General features: G+C 34.5%; 2 protein-coding genes across 5 annotated transcripts in view; both read left to right on the top strand.

The window, feature by feature from the left end:
• LOC134294528 (small proline-rich protein 3-like) overlaps positions 1-13,289 on the top strand; it is a 42,098-nt gene extending 28,809 nt beyond the window's left edge. The window contains exon 2 of the mRNA XM_062965970.1: positions 13,270-13,289. Within this exon, the coding sequence (XP_062822040.1) occupies positions 13,270-13,289 (20 nt within the window). The remainder of the gene's footprint in view (positions 1-13,269) is intronic.
• Positions 1-19,689, top strand: part of gnb1 (G protein subunit beta 1) — a 63,545-nt gene that overhangs the window by 18,784 nt on the left and 25,072 nt on the right. For all 4 annotated transcript variants that reach the window (XM_062965703.1, XM_062965705.1, XM_062965707.1 and 1 more), the window contains exons 2-3: positions 18,145-18,252; positions 19,402-19,440. In XM_062965703.1, coding sequence (XP_062821773.1) covers positions 18,196-18,252; positions 19,402-19,440 — 96 coding nt within the window. In that variant the 5' untranslated portion in view covers positions 18,145-18,195. The remainder of the gene's footprint in view (positions 1-18,144; positions 18,253-19,401; positions 19,441-19,689) is intronic.

Below are 19,689 nucleotides of genomic sequence, written 5' to 3'. Positions count from 1 at the left end.
TATATATATATATATATATACATACATACACACACACATACATACACACACACACACACACACACACACACACACACATATATATATATATATAAAATTAGCAAAGCATTCTTATCTGATATCAGTTCTAACAGTGCCTTCGTTTCTTATCCAGGTGGAAATTGACATTTTAATTCATTTTATTTATTTATTTACAGTACAGTAGAGTCTCACTTATCCAAGCCTCGCTTATCCAAGCCTCTGGATAATCCAAGCCATTTTTGTAGTCAATGTTTTCAATATATCATGATATTTTGGTGCTAAATTCGTAAATACAGTAATTACAACATAACATTACTGCGTATTGAACTACTTTTTCTGTCAAATTTGTTGTATAACATGATGTTTTGGTGCTTAATTTGTAAAATCATAACCTAATTTGATGTTTAATAGGCTTTTCCTTAATTCCTCCTTATTATTCAAGATATTCGCTTATCCAAGCTTCTGCCGGCCCATTTAGCTTGGATAAGTGACTCTACTGTGTGTGTGTGTGTTTGTGTGTGTATACATACATACATACATACATACATACATACATACATATATATATATATATATATAAGTTAGCAAAGCATTATTATCTGATATCAGATCTAATAGTGCCCTCGTTTCTCATCCAGGTGGAAATTGACATTTTAATTAATTTTATTTATTTATTTATTTACAGTATTTATATTTATACTAACTGCCCGGCCACGCGTTGCGGTGGCGAAGTGTGGTTGTATGGGAAATAAAGTATTGAGGAATTGGTGGTAGTTAGTATATGTTATTTCCTGTATTTTATAGGCAGTATGGAAGAGGCCTAAGTGGAACCCTGCCTGTCCCCCGGGCGCTATTGTGGCTGAGGGGGTTGCTATGATATGAAGGGGGCGGGGCCTGAAGGGGGCCTACCCTTCTGACTGGCAGCTAGGGGGAGAACGGCTCTTCCCCATCCTCTGTAATTTGGACTTTATTTTTCTAGGTATTTTTTTTATTGAAAGACACAGATTGGATGTCTTTTGTGCCCAAATTTGGTGTGATTTGGTTCAGTGTAATGTGGAAAAATGCACATTACAATTTTTTATATATAGATTTATATCTTATACTCGAGTATATACAGTAATTTATAATTTGGCAGCTTCCATGTTAAAAAGTCATTTGAAAACAGCCCGAAAGACATACAACAACCCTGTGATCCCGGCCATGAAAGCCTTCGACAACACATTTGAAAAGAGTTATCCATTGCGTGTTTGTTTAATAAAAGTAGGATTTTTGTGTTATCAGTAGCTGATGGCTTGGAATGAAGTGGAAAATAATAATAATAATAATAATAATAATAATAATAATAATAATAATAATAATGCAATAATAAAAATGATGCATTTCACCCATCAATATATGCATCATTTTATTATGATATCTTGCTTGCTGTGTCATAATAAAATGATGCATATGTTGATGGGTGAAATGAGGCCCTTTTTAGAGCTTCTGGAAAAACATTTTATAACTTGTTTTTCCAATTTCTTCTCTCTTTGTGAGTGGTAAACAGGAGTCAGATATTATGTTTTAATTGGTAGGTTTATTCACTAGAGGTTTGATTGTTGTTGAGGAACAAAGCTCCTGAGACATAAGGCTATTAAGAACAAAAAGGTCTGTGGCCAAGAAAATATCTACAATATGAATTTTAAAATGGCATTTTATAATGGTGTCCTCAACTATACGCCTATATCTTATGCAAACATTTTTGGAAAGGGGTTAAATAGGGTTTTTGTGTGTTTTCTGGGCTGTCTGGCCATGTTCCAGAAGTATTCTCTCCGAACATTTCACTCATATCTATGTGAAGCATCCTCAGAGTTTGTAAGGTCTGTTGGAAACTTGGAAGCAGCCAGGCTTTGAAGCCACAAGGCCATTCAATGCTAATCAAGGTACTGGTAGCCTGATTTTGTTCATTTTCATGGTTTCCTCCTTTTCGTCGAACTTTTCCACTCGCTTGTGGATTTCAATGGCTTCTCTGTGTTAGTCTGTGGTCTGTTCACCAGTAATATGTTGTGTCTCAAATAATATGTTGTGTTCAGCCAGACTTTGAAGCTGAAAGGCCATTCAGTGCTAATCAAGCTGGCCAAGTTGCAACATTCACACTTGCCTCAAGCAGACAAGAATTTTTATATGTTCCACAGATATATGAAACCCACTTGCCTAGTTTCCAACGCACCTTGAAACCTCAGAGGGTGCCTGCCATATATGTGGGTGAAACATCAGGAGAGAATGCTTCTGAAACATGACCAAACAGCCTGGGAAACTCACAGCAACCCAGTTTGGAAAGAGTTATGGGCGTACCTTCTCAGCCGTAACATTTTGTCATTAATACTGATAGTAGTAATAATAATAATAATAATAATAATAATAATAATAATAATAATAATACAGTACATTCTCACTTATCCAAGCTTTGCTTATCCAAGGTTATCCAAGGCATTTTTGTAGTCAATGTTTTCAATCTATCATGATATTTTGGTGCTAAATTCGTAAATACAGTAATTACACAATAACATTACTGTGTATTGAACTACTTTTTCTGTCAAATTTGTTGTATAACATGATGTTTTGGTGCTTAATTTGTAAAATCATAACCTAATTTGATGTTTAATAGGCTTTTCCTTTATCCTTCCTTATTATCCAACATATTCGCTTCTCCAACATTCTGCCGGCTCGTTTATGTTGGATAAGTGAGACTCTACTTTATATGAAACCTACTTGCCTAGTTTCCAACGGACCTCAAAACTTCAGAGAGTGCCTGCCATATATGTGGGCGAAATGTCAGGAAATAATGCTTCTGGAACATGACCAGACAGCCTGGGAAACTCACAGCCACCCAGTTTGGAAAGAGTTATGGACATACCTTCTCAGCCGTAACATTTTGACATTAATACTGATGATAATAATAATAATAATAATAATAATAATAATAATACAGCCCAGAAAATTCACAGCAAAACATAATAATAAATCTTTATTCACCCCCCTTTGATGACACTGATATAATTTGCACTTTCGGCCCAGTATTTTTTGGAGCCAGCCCAAGATTTTATCATTATATTTGTATGTGATTGTATTACCTGTTTTATTGTTTTTATTGTTGTTGTTGATTCATTTGTTTTATTGCTTTGTTTTTATATAGTTGATGTTCGGGCTTGGCCCCATGTAAGCTGCCCCGAGTCCCTTCGGGGAGATGGGGCGGGGTATAAAAATAAAATTATTATTATTATTATTACTATGACACAGCAAACAAGATAGATATGCTGGATTTCATATCACAAAATCACAAGTCGAACACTTCCCAAGTGTCTAGGACTCTGTGGTGTATTTTCGGATAATGCGTGCAGATCCCAGTCGGGTGGCCTTTTGCAGTTGGCAGATCGTAATTTTGTCAGTGTCTCTTGTTTCCAAATGCCGGCTGAGATCTTTTGGCACGGCACCCAGTGTGCCCATCACCACCGGGACCAACTGCACTGGTTTCTGCCAGAGTCTTTGAAGTTCAATCTTGAGGTCCTGATAGCGGCTGAGTTTTTCCTGTTGTTTTTCGTCAATGCGACTGTCACCTGGGATGGCGACATCAATGATCCAAACCTTTTTCTTTTCCACAACTGTGATGTCTGGTGTGTTGTGTTCCAGAACTTTGTCAGTCTGGATTCGGAAGTCCCACAGTATCTTTGCGTGCTCATTTTCCAATATTTTTGCAGGTTTGTGATCCCACCAGTTCTTTGCTGCTGGGAGGTGGTACTTGAGGCATAAGTTCCAATGAGTCGTTTGGGCCACATAGTTGCGCCTCTGTTTGTAGTCAGTCTGTGTGATTTTCTTACAGCAGCTGAGGATATGATCAATGATTTCCACAATATCTTTGCGTGTTCATCTTCCAATACTTTTGCAGGTTTGTGATCCCACCAGTTCTTTGCTGCTGGGAGGTGGTACTTGAGGCATAAGTTCCAATGAATCATTTGGGCCACATAGTTGTGCCTCTGTTTGTAGTCTGTCTGTGCAATTTTCTTACAGCAGCTGAGGATATGATCCATGGTTTCGTCGGTTTCCTTGCACAGTCTGCATTTTGGGTCATCAGCTGATTTTTCGATCTATTATTATTATTATTATGTTGTTGTTGTTGTTGTTCCTCCCGCGAAGGGACCCAAAGTGGCTTCCAACATGTTAAAATACAATACAAAATCATCAACATCAAAGCTACAAATATAAAACATTATAATCAATCTATAAGTAACATAAAATATACATTATTGTGGTCTCTTATCAAATGTTATTGCTCTTTGTCCTGCCCAATGAAGATGTGTTTTTTTATGTGTCTCAGCAGTCAAAATTTGCGGGATCCTTTTCCTGGTAATATCTGACAATCATTGCCAGAGTTTGACCTCATGATTTAAAACATAAAGTCCACTGTATTAGACGCAAACAACATTGAATGTAACATTACTAAAGTTTGGTGGACTTTTCTTACCTTGCGTTCCTCAAATCCAGTAGCCTTTACATTTCTTGGCTGCGTTGATCTTGAACTTTGGTTTGATCGTTTTTGGTGTCATAAAAGGACGGGAGCCTTTTTTAGAGAGGCCTTTGGAGTCCTCGCCTACATACGAATACCCACGGCGCTCTTCTCACTTGCAGCTGCTTTATCAAACCGCTTGTATGGGAACACGGCACAAACCAGTAATTTGGAGGATTGGAATGTACGCAGCAGGACCTTTCAACATGATCCGAAAAAACAAAGGAATCCAAAAATACATCTTAGTTAAGAGAAGGCCTTTTGGAGCTCAGAGGAGGAGGGGTCTCTGGAAAGCTCTGTGACTTACAAAAATAACTTGAATTTTATTACCCTTCAGTTTTAAAGTGAAAGAGTGTGTGTGTATATATCTTTTCAGAAGTAACATGTTTTTCCATAGAATAACAACGATAGTTGGGAGAGCAGGAGCCATTTACTATTTTTCTCTATTATTATTGATATTATTACATTTATTATTTTACTCTATTATTATTATTATTATTATTACATTTATCATTTTACTCTATTATAATTGTTACCATTCCATTGATTCCATTCCATTAATACATTTATTACTGTACTCTGATATTATTATTGTTACTACATTTATTATTTTACTCTATTACATTTCTTGTTTTACTCTATTATTATTAAAAGGATACATAAGCACATTTACATTGAAGAAGATGAGAATAATGATTTAATCAGCGTTGGACAGTCTTATCTTAAATTGCCGTTTTATGTAAATATAGTAGAGTCTCGCTTATCCAACGTAAACGGGCCGGCAGAATGTTGGATAAGCGAATATGTTGGATAATAAGGAGAGATAAAGGAAAAGCCTATTAAACATCAAATTAGGTTATGATTTTTCAAATTAAGCACCAAAACATCATGTTATACAACAAATTTGACAGAAAAAGTAGTTCAATATGCAGTAATGCTATGTAGTAATTACTGTATTTATGAATTTAGCACCAAAATATCATGATGTATTGAAAACATTGACTACAAAAATGCATTGGATAATCCAGAACTTTGGATACGTGAGTGTTGGATAAGTGAGACTCTACTGTATATCTTTTCAGAAGTAACATGTTTTTTTCCATAGAATAACAAGGATAGTTGGGAGAGCAGGAGCCTTGTCATATACTTTGAGAAGTTTGAATAATTGTCATGTTATGTTAATTTATAACTACCATATATACTTGAGTATCAGCCGACCCGAATATAAGCCGAGGCACCTAATTTTACCACAAAAAAACTGGGAAAAAATTGACTCCAGTATAAGCCAAGGGTGGTAAATTTCCGAAATAAAAATAGATACCAATAAAATTATATTAATTGAGGCATCGGTAAGTTAAATGTTTTTGAAAACTCAAATCAAAGATAAGAATGTCCAACTCTGATCAAATCATTATTCTCATCTTCTTCAGTGTAAATGTATCCTTTTAATAATAATAGAGTAAAATAATGCATGTAATAGTAATAAATGCAGGAAAATAATACATGTAATAACAAATTGAGTAAAATAGTAAATGTAGTAATAATAATAAGATCAGAGTGAAATAATAAATGTACAGTAGACTCTCATTTATCCAAGCTAAACGGGCCGGCAGAAGCTTGGATAAGTGAATATCTTGGATAATAAGGAGGGATTAAAGAAAAGCCTATTAAACATCAAATTAGGTTATGATTTTACAAATTAAGCAGCAAAACATCATGTTATACAACAAATTTGACAGAAAAAGTAGTTCAATAGGCAGTAATGTTATGTTGTAATTACTGTATTTACGAATTTAGCACCAAAATATCACGATGTTTTGAAAACATTGACTACAAAAATGGCTTGGATAATCCAGAAGCTTGGATAAGTGAGGCTTGGGTAAGTGAGACTCTACTGTAAATGTAATAATAATAATAATTAATAATAAATGTAACAATACCAATAATAATAGAGAAAAATAATAAATATACCATATATACTTGAGTATACGCCGACCTGAATATAAGACTCTCACCTGAGTATAAGCCGAGGAGGTTTTTTTTTTCAGTCCTAAAAAGGGCTGAAAAACTAGGCTTATACTCGAGTATATACAGTAATCAAATTAAAACACATACATCGTTACATAAAACAGGATAATTTTTCTAGTTTTTAAATGTAGTGTTCATGCGGCCCGCTCTTGTTATATTGCTGTTTCGATCTTATGTTGTACTGTTTATTTTATGTAATGTATTATTTAATTGTATTATGTTATGGTTATATTGTATTGTCTTGGGCATGGCCCCATGTAAGCCGCCCCGAGTCCCCATTGGGGAGATGGTGGCGGGGTATAAATACAGTTTTATTATTATTATTATTATTATTATTATTATTATTATTATTATTATTATTATCTAGCAGCAGTTTAAAACAACATAAAATTATAAAAGTATAAAAACAATCTTAATGAATATTTGAGGCACCAAAAGGTGTGTTGGCCAGTGAATAGTGGAGATTTCATCCATGAATAGTGTAGGTTCAGCAAAAATAAAAATTATGATGAACGAAAAAAGAGAAGGAAATAAATGCCGAAGAAGCTGTGCATGGGGCAGAGAAGAGTTTCAGGATTGGCCAAGAGAAAGGGAGGGCAGGCCTGTTCTCGGCTGCCCCAGAAAGAAGAACCAGTAGGAAACAAGCCAAAAGATTTAGATAAATAAAGCAGAAATGGATGGCAGTGCAGGGCCCGCAGCGTAATCTTTTTGAATGAGGCGATTCGGACATTTGGAAGACAGCCAGCTGTACAGATGGCCATTGGTGTAAGTAACGTCTCCAAATCCTCTAGTCTTTTTTCCCCCCAGAAAGTGAGAAAGATAGAAATGCAAAGCTAGTCATTTTCCGTACTTTCTGTGCAAACACATTCCCTGAGAATAGGGCAGAAGGGGGGCTATGTTTTGGGGATTTGGGGAGACATCCTTGTTTGGCTGCTCTCTCAAAGAACATGATTTAATAGCAAAGGAATACTTAAAACTATGTTGCTTTGGAATATTTATGCCATGGTCTTTATTTACATCTTTGCATTAAGAAAAAAAATAATAATACACAAAACTTTTGATTCTGGATCATATGGAACAATGTATAAGAAGTTGATAGAATTTGCCATGGTCTTTATTTACTTTATTGCATTAAGGAAAAAATAATAATACACCAAACTTTTGATTCTGGATCATATGGAACAATGTATAAGAAGTTGATAGAATTTGCCATGGTCTTTATTTACTTTATTGCATTAAGGAAAAAAATAATAATACACAAAACTTTTGATTCTGGATCATATGGAACAATGTATAAGAAGTTGATAGAATTTGCCATGGTCTTTATTTACTTTATTGCATTAAGGAAAAAAATAATAATACACAAAACTTTTGATTCTGGATCATATGGAACAATGTATAAGAAGTTGATAGAATTTGCCATGGTCTTTATTTACTTTATTGCATTAAGGAAAAAAATAATAATACACAAAACTTTTGATTCTGGATCATATGGAACAATGTATAAGAAGTTGATAGAATTTGCCATGGTCTTTATTTACTTTATTGCATTAAGGAAAAAAAAATAATACACCAAAGCATTTGATTCTGGATCATATGGAACATTGTATAAGAAATTGATAAAATTTGCAATAGTCTTTATTTACTTCATTGCATTAAGGAAAAAATAATAATATACCAAAACATTTGATTCTGGATCATACGGAACAATGTATAAGAAGTTCATAGAATTTGCCAAGGTCTTTATTTACTTTATTGCATTAAGGAAAAAATAATAATATACCAAAACATTTGATTCTGGATCATATGGAACAATGTATAAGAAGTTGATAGAATTTGCCATGGTCTTTATTTACTTCATTGCATTAAGAAAAAAATAATAATACACAAAACGTTTGATTCTGGATCATATGGAACAGTGTATAAGAAGTTGATAGAATTTGCCATGGGCTTTATTTACTTCATTGCATTAAGAAAATAATAATAATACACCAAAATATTTGATTCTGGATCATACAGAATAATGTATAAGAAGTTGATAGAATTTGCCATGGGCTTTGTTTACTTCATTGCATTAAGGAAAAAATAATAATACACCAAAACATTTGATTCTGGATCATATGGAACAATGTATAAGAAGTTGATAGAATTTGCCATGGTCTTTATTTACTTTATTGCATTAAGGAAAAAAATAATAATACACAAAACTTTTGATTCTGGATCATATGGAACAATGTATAAGAAGTTGATAGAATTTGCCATGGTCTTTATTTACTTTATTGCATTAAGGAAAAAAATAATAATACACAAAACTTTTGATTCTGGATCATATGGAACAATGTATAAGAAGTTGATAGAATTTGCCATGGTCTTTATTTACTTTATTGCATTAAGGAAAAAAATAATAATACACAAAACTTTTGATTCTGGATCATATGGAACAATGTATAAGAAGTTGATAGAATTTGCCATGGTCTTTATTTACTTTATTGCATTAAGGAAAAAAAAAATAATACACAAAACTTTTGATTCTGGATCATATGGAACAATGTATAAGAAGTTGATAGAATTTGCCATGGTCTTTATTTACTTTATTGCATTAAGGAAAAAAAAAATAATACACCAAAGCATTTGATTCTGGATCATATGGAACATTGTATAAGAAATTGATAAAATTTGCAATAGTCTTTATTTACTTCATTGCATTAAGGAAAAAATAATAATACACCAAAACATTTGATTCTGGATCATACGGAACAATGTATAAGAAGTTCATAGAATTTGCCATGGTCTTTATTTACTTTATTGCATTAAGGAAAAAATAATAATATACCAAAACATTTGATTCTGGATCATATGGAACAATGTATAAGAAGTTGATAGAATTTGCCATGGTCTTTATTTACTTCATTGCATTAAGAAAAAAATAATAATACACAACACTTTTGATTCTGGATCATATGGAACATTGTATAAGAAGTTGATAGAATTTGCCATGGTCTTTATTTACTTCATTGCATTAAGAAAAATAATAATACACCAAAACATTTGATTCTGAATCATACAGAATAATGTATAAGAAGTTGATAGAATTTGCCATGGGCTTTATTTACTTCATTGCATTAAGGAAAAAATAATAATATACCAAAACATTTGATTCTGGATCATATGGAACAATGTATAAGAAGTTGATAGAATTTGCCATGGTCTTTATTTACTTTATTGCATTAAGGAAAAAAATAATAATACACAAAACTTTTGATTCTGGATCATATGGAACAATGTATAAGAAGTTAATAGAATTTGCCATGGTCTTTATTTACTTTATTGCATTAAGGAAAAAAATAATAATACACAAAACTTTTGATTCTGGATCATATGGAACAATGTATAAGGAGTTGATAGAATTTGCCATGGTCTTTATTTACTTTATTGCATTAAGGAAAAAAATAATAATACACAAAACTTTTGATTCTGGATCATATGGAACAATGTATAAGAAGTTGATAGAATTTGCCATGGTCTTTATTTACTTTATTGCATTAAGGAAAAAAATAATAATACACCAAAGCATTTGATTCTGGATCATATGGAACATTGTATAAGAAATTGATAAAATTTGCAATAGTCTTTATTTACTTCATTGCATTAAGGAAAAAATAATAATATACCAAAACATTTGATTCTGGATCATACGGAACAATGTACAAGAAGTTCATAGAATTTGCCATGGTCTTTATTTACTTTATTGCATTAAGGAAAAAATAATAATATATCAAAACATTTGATTCTGGATCATATGGAACAATGTATAAGAAGTTGATAGAATTTGCCATGGTCTTTATTTACTTTATTGCATTAAGGAAAATAATAATAATACACAAAACTTTTGATTCTGGATCATATGGAACAATGTATAAGAAGTTGATAGAATTTGCCATGGTCTTTATTTACTTCATTGCATTAAGAAAAATAATAATACACCAAAACATTTGATTCTGGATCATACAGAATAATGTATAAGAAGTTGATAGAATTTGCCATGGGCTTTATTTACTTCATTGCATTAAGGAAAAAATAATAATACACCAAAACATTTGATTCTGGAACATATGGAACAATGTATAAGAAGTTGATAGAATTTGCCATGGGCTTTATTTACTTCATTGCATTAAGAATAAGAATAATAATACACCAAACATATATACAAAACATATATATATGTATATATATGTGTGTGTGTATATATACAGTAGAGTCTCACTTATCCAACATAAACGGGCCAGCAGAACGTTGGATAAGCAAATAGGTCGGATAATAAGGAGGGATTAAGGAAAAGCCTATTAAACATCAAATTAAGTTATGATTTTACAAATTAAGCATCAAAACATCATGTTATACAACAAATTTGACAGAAAAAGTAGTTCAATACACAGTAATGCTAAGTACATTGACTACAAAAATGCGTTGGATAATCCAGAATGTTGGATAAGCAAGTGTTGGATAAGACAGACTCTACTGTATATATATATATATATACACACACACACATGCATAAATATATATATATACATACACTATAATTTACAATAATATATAATATTATAATATATTGTATATGCATATAATATTAATAATATTATTTTGTAATACAATACTAATAATACAATATAATAATATTAATTATATATTATATGTAATATTTTTAATGATATTACAATATATTGATATAGTACAATATGGTAATTTACTGCCAGTATTGTGCTATGCTAATAATATAATATTGCATGTAAATTCAATTTGTAAGCCTCTCTGAGTCCCCTTATTTATTTATCAAATAAATAATAAATAAACATTTGATTCTGAAACATATGGAACAATGTATAAGAAGTTGATAGAATTTGCCATGGTCTTTATTTACTTCATTGCATTAAGAAAATAATAATAATACACCAAAATGTTGCTAGTGTTGCTCTTCGATTCATAGAGTTGCTGCATGTAGTAAAAGGCTTGCGAGTATTTCATCCTGAAGAAAGAATGCATTCCTTGCTTAAACTATATTGCTTTGAAGTATTTATTTCTTAAATCAAGAAGCTTGGGTGTGTTAAATCAACAATGTAGAGGGAGAGAAGCATGCAGAAGTGATGCATGCCTTTGACTTTTATTGCAGACTAACTTGGGTAACTGGTGGTGCCCGGGTTATTTGAAAACTCATTTTTTATTGCACAAAATGCATAAGATTGTAGATTAACTATGACTGACATCATGCCAGGTTAATCCCGAGAAATTCCAAGTTTGTTATGTTGGGCAAGTTTGCTCTGGAGGCATCATGGGTGGGGTTCAGTGTGCTCTCTGGTTGTAGAGTAAACTACAACTCCCACTATGGTGAGTCAGTCCCCTCAAACCCCTCCAAAAACAAGGCTTCCATAACACAATGAACGTTCTTTATACTTCCTTCTTTGCTTCCATGCGGGGCTTCTTTCCCACACAGATAAACAGCTTCTCTCTCACATAGCCTCCTTTCACAACAAACTTATACAGGAACTTCACACAGTAGTTGTTACACACAGCAGCCTTCACACCGGAGCCTATCTCTTCCTTTATAGGAAAACTAGCTGTGCCTGGCCACGCGTTGCTGTAGCAAAGTGGTGGTGGTATTGGTTAAAAATTGTTGTGTAATTTTTATTTGACGTTATTTGTATTTTTTAATTAATTTTATTGTAAGTTATCTTTTTATTTATTATATTTTATTATTTTCTTGTATAATTTTTAGTTATTTTTTGTTATTGTATTTTATTGTATTAATTTTTTTAGTGTTTTTAATTATTTTTTAGTGTTTTTTATTATTTTTTATTGGGTTGCTAGGAGACCAAGTTGGAGGAGCTTAGCCTTCTAACTGGCAGCAATTGGATAAAAGCAATTATTCCTCTCTCTCTAATTAGGACTTTATTTTTCTTTTCTTTTTGTCGTATCAACCTAGAGCCGTGGATGATGAGTTGTGTCGTCAAATTCCGAGGTTGGGGGGCCAGTAGTTTTGTTGTTTTGTGGGTCGCCGCGATGCCATCACTCTTTTATATATATAGATAATATGGTTGAACTGTTTACAAAAACAAGCCTTCCATAACACAATGAAAGTTCGTTATACTTCCTTCTTTGCTTCCACATTGGGCTGATTTGTCATGCAGATAAACAGCTTCACTCTCACAGAGCCTCCTCTCACAATAAACTTACACAGGAACTTCACACAGTAGGTTTACACACAGCAGCCTTCACACTGGAGCTTATCTCCTCGTTTATAGGAAAATAATATGGTTGAACTATTTACAAAAACACAATGAAAGTTCTTTATACTCCCTTCTTTGCTTCCACGCGGGGCTTCTTTTTCACGCAGATAAACAGCTTCGCTCTCACAGAGCCTCTTCTCACAGTAGTTTGAGTGGGGCATGGGGGTTCTGTGTGCCAAGTTTGGTCCGGGTCCATCGTTGGTGGAGGTCACAGTTTCACCAGATAAAACGAGTCTTAGGATACTGAGTAAAGGATTAGAAAGAGAGCCTGTGAAATCCTTGATCTTGATTTACCAGGATTTGGTCCGAAAGTGAAGCCGAGAATGTCTTCTTTGCAGAGCAGGTTGTCCGACATGTGAAAGTCTGTTATCCGTTTATCACTTTCTGTAATAGGATTTAAATTAGCAGATTAGCAGGCTTTCTCTTCAGGTGACCTTACACCGAAGAGCCTTTCTCAGTATGTTACCCAGGAAACCGGTTGTCTTTTAATGTGATTTTGGGTATGATAATAACACATAATCTCTCCCCTTCGCCCATTTCCTATATGACTGAAGAGTGCTTCAGGCATCCTTTAGTATAAAATCTACAAGTAGGATCTGTTGTTGTAGTTATGGGAAGTATACATACAAGAACCATATGTTTGGCAGGGCAGTGATGTGGGAGCGGAAGGTATGGAAGCCTTGTTTTTGTAAATAGTTCAACCATATTATTTTCCCATAAAAGAAGATATAAGCTCTGGTGTGAAGGCTGCTGTGTGTAACAGCTACTGTGTGAAGTTCCTTCAACGCTGGGTTTCTTTGTCATACAGATAAACAGCTTCGCTCTCACAGAGCCTCCTCTCACAACAAAGTTACACAGGAACTTCACACAGTAGCTTTTACACACAGCAGCCTTCACACTGAAGCTTATCTCTTCCTTTATAGGAAAATGATATGGTTGAACTATTTCCAAAAACAAAGCTTCCATAACACAACTAAAGTTCTTTATACTTCCTTCACAGAGCCTCCTCTCACAGCAAACTTACACAGGAGCTTCACACGGTAGCTGTTACACACAGCAGCCTTCACACTGAAGCTTATCTCTTCCTTTATAGGAAAATAATATGGTTGAACTATTTACAAAAACAAGGCTTCTATAACACAATGAAAGTTCTTCATAACTTCCTTCTTTGCTTCCACACTGGGCTTCTTTCTCAGGCAGATAAACAGCTTCATTCTCACAGAGCCTCCTCTCACAACAAACTTACACAGGAGCTTCACACGGTAGCTGTTACACACAGCAGACTTCACACTGAAGCTTATCTCTTCCTTTATAGGAAAATAATATGGTTGAACTATTTCCAAAAACAAGGCTTCCATAACACAACGGAAGTTCTTTATACTTCCTTCACAGAGCCTCCTCTCACAGCAAACTTACACAAGAACTTCACGCAGTAGCCGTTACATACAGCAGCCTTCACACTGAAGCTTATCTCTTCCTTTATAGGAAAATAATGTGGTTGAACCATTTACAAAAACTTCCATAACACAATGAAAGTTCTTTGTACTTCTTTATTTGCTTCCACACTGGACTTCTTTGTCATGCAGATAAACAGCTTCACTCGCACAGAGCCTCCTCTCACAGCAAACTTACACAGGAACTTCACACAGTAGCTGTTACACACAGCAGCCTTCACACCGGAGCTTATCTCTTCCTTTATAGGAAAATAATATGGTTGAACTATTTCCAAAAACAAGGCTTCCATAACACAACGAAAGTTCTTTATACTTCCTTCTTTGCTTCCACATTGGGCTTCTTTGTCATGCAGATAAACAGCTTCGCTCTCACAGAACCTCCTCTCATAATGAACTTATACAAGAACTTCACACAATAGCTTTTACACACAGCAGCCTTATCTATTCTTTTATAGGAAAATAATATGGTTGAACTATTTACAAAAAGAAGGCTTCCATAATACAACGAAAGTTCTTTATACTTCCTTCCACACTGGGCTTTTTTCTCACACAGATAAACAGCTTCGCTCTCACAGAGCCTCCTCTCACAACAAACTTACACAGAAACTTCACACAGTAGCTTTTACACACAGCAGCCTTCACACTGGAGCTTCTCACACGAAGCCTTCTCATAGTGAGACCTACTTTTTTATCTTACAGAATGGAGTTGGACTTTTTCAACTCTAGGATTCTAGGAAATGTTTGAAAATCTTTATCCCACAATCATATGGACAGACAATTGAGCCGTTAAAGATTGTGTGCTTTCCTCATTTCGACATCTTGACTTGCAACCGTGCTGCTTTCCCGTACCATTCGCAATGCTTGCTTTGGCCCTTATATAAAGCTTTCTGCATATTGAGATCATAGTTTTGGGAGGCAGCTTTCTCCCATAGGAATTTGCCCACGTTTTCAGATCTTAAGATTTGCCAAAATCAGAAACCAAGATTGACGGTAGATGAGTGATAGCTGCTCTCCAACTCTGTCAAAAGAGAGTAGGCCGGCTCCCTGTTTGTCAAGCTGCTGGCAGACTATTTTTGTTCATAAAGGCATTTCTGCAGTAGGTGGTTTTATCTGGTTGATCCTGTTATTCGTTTTTAATCTGTATAGCGTAATCCATTCATTGTATTAGCTTGTATAAACGAATACATAGGCACATAGTTTGTATACACTAATAGATATCCGTAATACGCACATAGGAAATATATTCTTTTCCCCCGATCAGTACTTAAAGTTTGTTATGTTGGTCAGATGGCCACCAAGCTTCAATATTAATAATAATAATAATAATAATAATAATAATAATAAAGGGGGTTGGAAGAGACCCCTTGGGCCATTTAGTCCAAAGCCCTTCTGCCTTTGTGCACCAAAAACACAAGCAAAGCACCCCTGACAGATGGCCACCAAGCTTCAATGTTAATAATAATAATACTAATAATAATAATAATAATAGTTATACAAATGGGGCCCGTCAATTGGTCATCTTCCAGGATAGGGTCTTCTAAGAGGAAAAGCCTCGAAAAGAACATCGTATAGGTATCGCTCTAACGGGATTGGAATAAGTCGCCAAGCTCAGCCAAGGGATCATGGAGACTTAACAATGACATAAAGGCCATTTGGACTTGGTTTCGTGTCGAAATAGTGTTGCTTGGACCACAGGTTAAGGTTTATCATATTGGTTAGGACTGCCGTTTCGTTTTTATTATTATCAGGGACAATTTTTTAGCCAAAATGCCGACAAACTAATTAATTTGATTCATTTTGATTCAAATTAATTAATAAATAATTTTTTCTTGGTTTTTAGGTCTGTTCCTGGGGTTCTTTGGGGCTTTGATTCAGAAAATGGCATTGGATAGACCTCTCTCATTTCTTAGATATGGCTCTCATGGTTGTCTATGGGCGAGCAGATGGCAACTGGTTGATGGCATATAGTCTATATCAGTGATGGCCAACCTATGACACGCGTGTCAGCACTGACACGCCTAGCCATTTTTGCTGCCACATGCAGATTGATTGGATGACTAATGTCTTTTGTGGCCAAATTTGGTGTGATTTGGTCCAGTGGTTTTGTTGTTTACTCCATGGGAATTGTGCACATTACATACATACATATATATATATATATAATATTCTATTATTATTCTATTATTATTGTAGTATATTATTATATTACTAGCTGTGCCCGGCCACGCGTTGCTGTGGCAAAGTGGTGGTGGTATTGGTTAAAAATTGTTGTATAATTTTTATTTGACGTTATTTGCATTTTTAATTAATTTTATTGTAAGTTATATTTTATTTATTATATTTTATTATTTTCTTGTATTATTTTTAGTTATTTTCTGTTATTATAGTATTTTATTGTATTAATTTTTAGTGTTTTTTATTATTTTTTATTGGGTTGCTAGGAGACCAAGTTGGAGGAGCTTAGCCTTCTAACTGGCAGCAATTGGAGAAAAGCAATTATTCCTCTCTCTCAAATTAGGACTTTATTTTTCTTTTCTTTTTCTTGTATCAACTTAGAGGCACGGATGATGGGTTGTGTTGTCAAATTTCGAGGTTGGGGGGCCTGTAGTTTTGTTGTTTTGTGGGTCGCCGTGATGCCATCACCCTTTTATATATATAGATTACAAAATAAATAAATAAATATAGTTTATATCGCAAAAACTAGAGTTGATGGGGGAAACAATGCCATTGTATGCACCCAAAATGTGTGTTGGCCCGTGTTATAGCCATGTATATTGTGTTTGACACAGAAATTGTCTTCTTGGTGACTTTGGTTTTTATTTTTCAAAGCCCTCTGTTTCAAGGTGAGATTTCAGTGCTTTCTTCCCCTCCAAACAAAATTATACCAAATATGGGAAGTGTGCCGTTACATAATGTACTAGCTGTGCCCAGCCACGCGTTGCTGTGGCAGAGTGGTGGTGGTATTGGTTAAAAATTGTTGTGTAATTTTTATTTGACGTTATTTGCAATTTTTTATTAAATTTATTGTAAGTTGTATTTTTATTTATTATATTTTATTATTTTCTTGTATTATTTTTAGTTATTTTCTGTTATTATAGTATTTTATTGTATTAATTTTTAGTGTTTTTTATTATTTTTTATTGGGTTGCTAGGAGACCAAGTTGGAGGAGCTTAGCCTTCTAACTGGCAGCAATTGGATAAAAGCAATTATTCCTCTCTCTCAAATTAGGACTTTATTTTTCTTTTCTTTTTCTTGTATCAACTTAGAGGCGTGGATGATGGGTTGTGTTGTCAAATTTCGAGGTTGGGGGGCCTGTAGTTTTGTCGTTTTATGGGTCGCCGTGATGCCATCACTCTTTTATATATATAGATTACAAAATAAATAAATATAGTTTATATCGCAAAAACTAGAGTTGATGGGGGAAACAATGCCATTGTATGCACCCAAAATGTGTGTTGGCCCGTGTTATAGCCATGTATATTGTGTTTGACACAGAAATTGTCTTCTTGGTGACTTTGGTTTTTATTTTTCAAAGCCCTCTGTTTCAAGCTGAGAGTTCAGTGCTTTCTTCCCCTCTAAGAAATATGGGAAGCGTGCCGTTACATAATGTATACAGGTTATAAAATTACATTTTATTTACTGCAAAGTTGGGACTGTCTTGGATCTATGTGTCTTTAGAGCAGAATATACGCCTTAAACATTACAATGCAATCTTTTTGTGGCTTGCTGGGGATTACTTCTGATTGACACCCGTAGGACAACAATCCAAGCCTGCTGTTTCGATCCTAAACCCGTCTTATTCCTCCTCCCCAGGTTTTTGAGCATCTGGAGGGTGTTGCAGAAGAACACCTCTAGCCTGAGAGAATGAGTGAACTTGACCAGCTACGCCAGGAGGCGGAGCAGCTGAAAAACCAAATCAGAGTATGTATCTCAGATTTATTTCGTGTCAAAAGCATTGCATATGCATCTCAGATAAACCAGGGTTTGCTTCCACCGGTATTGGATTCCTGGATAAACTGTTCTTCTCCTACCCACCCGTTCTCCTTATCTGTCTCTTTTAACACATTTGGGATTGTAAGTCATCTTTACAAGCCATCAGTATAGTAAACCAATCAAAGCGGCTGCCTTGATCTAAAATATCACTATATGGGCCCGGGCTGTGGCGCAGGCTGGAGAGCAAGCCAGCTGCAACCAGCTGCAATGAATCACTCTGACCAGGAGGTCATGAGTTCGAGGCCCGCTCGGAGCCTATGTTTGTCTTGTCTTTGTTCTATGTTAAAAGGCATTGCATGTTTAACTATATGTGTAATGTGATCCGCCCTGAGTCCCCTTCAGGGTGATTTATGCTGCAAATAAATAAATAAATGAATAAATATAATTTAAAATGTAACAATAATAGTAATAGTAACAATTACAAAATTATATGTACAGCAGTAACAGTTTTAATGTGTTTGTAATTCCCCAGTTGGTATTGCAATATATATTTTGCACTATGTATATGTGTGTGTGTATATATATATTAGAGTCTCACTTAATCAACTTTTATATATATATATATATGTATATTAGAGTCTCACTTATCCAACTTTTTAATATATATATATATATATATATATATATATATATATATTAGAGTCTCACTTATCCAACTTATATATATATATACACACACACACAGTAGAGTTTCACTTATCCAAGCTAAACGGGCTGGCAGAAGCTAGGATAAGTGAGTATCTTGGATAATGAGGGATTAAGGAAAAGCCTATTAAACATCAAATTAGGTTATGATTTTACAAATTAAGCACCAAAACATGTTATACAACAAATTTGGCAGAAAAAGTAGTTTAATATGCAGTAATGATATGTTGTAATTACTGTATTTACGAATTTAGCACCAAAATATCACGATATATTAAAAACATTGACTACAAAAATGGCTTGGATAATCCAGAACCTTGGATAAGCGAGTGTTGGATAATGAGACTCTACTGTAGTAGCTTGTTGTTAAGATACTTCCTGAGCCTATTGTGCCTCCTTGACATAACGTCTCTTCCTTTCTTCTTTTCTCAGGATGCTAGGAAAGCATGTGCCGATGCTACCTTGGCCCAGGTAAGTTTGTTTTTAAAGCTATGGATAGATTTGTGGCCGTTTTCACTTGCTTAGCAAGGAAGACGGAGCCCCTGGTGGTGTTGTGGACTAAAGCCTCGTGACTTGAAGGTTGGGTTGCTGACCTGAAAGCTGCCAGGTTCGAATCCCATCCGGGGGGAGCACGGATGAGCTCCCTCTATCAGCTCCAGTTCCATGCGGGGACATGAGAGAAGCCTCCCACAAGGATGATAAAAACATCAAAACATCCGG

This window comes from Anolis carolinensis, unplaced genomic scaffold (genome assembly GCF_035594765.1).
Source record: "Anolis carolinensis isolate JA03-04 unplaced genomic scaffold, rAnoCar3.1.pri scaffold_15, whole genome shotgun sequence".
In the NCBI taxonomy this organism is placed as follows: Eukaryota; Metazoa; Chordata; class Lepidosauria; order Squamata; family Dactyloidae; genus Anolis; species Anolis carolinensis.
This window is presented reverse-complemented; position numbering and strand designations above follow the sequence as displayed.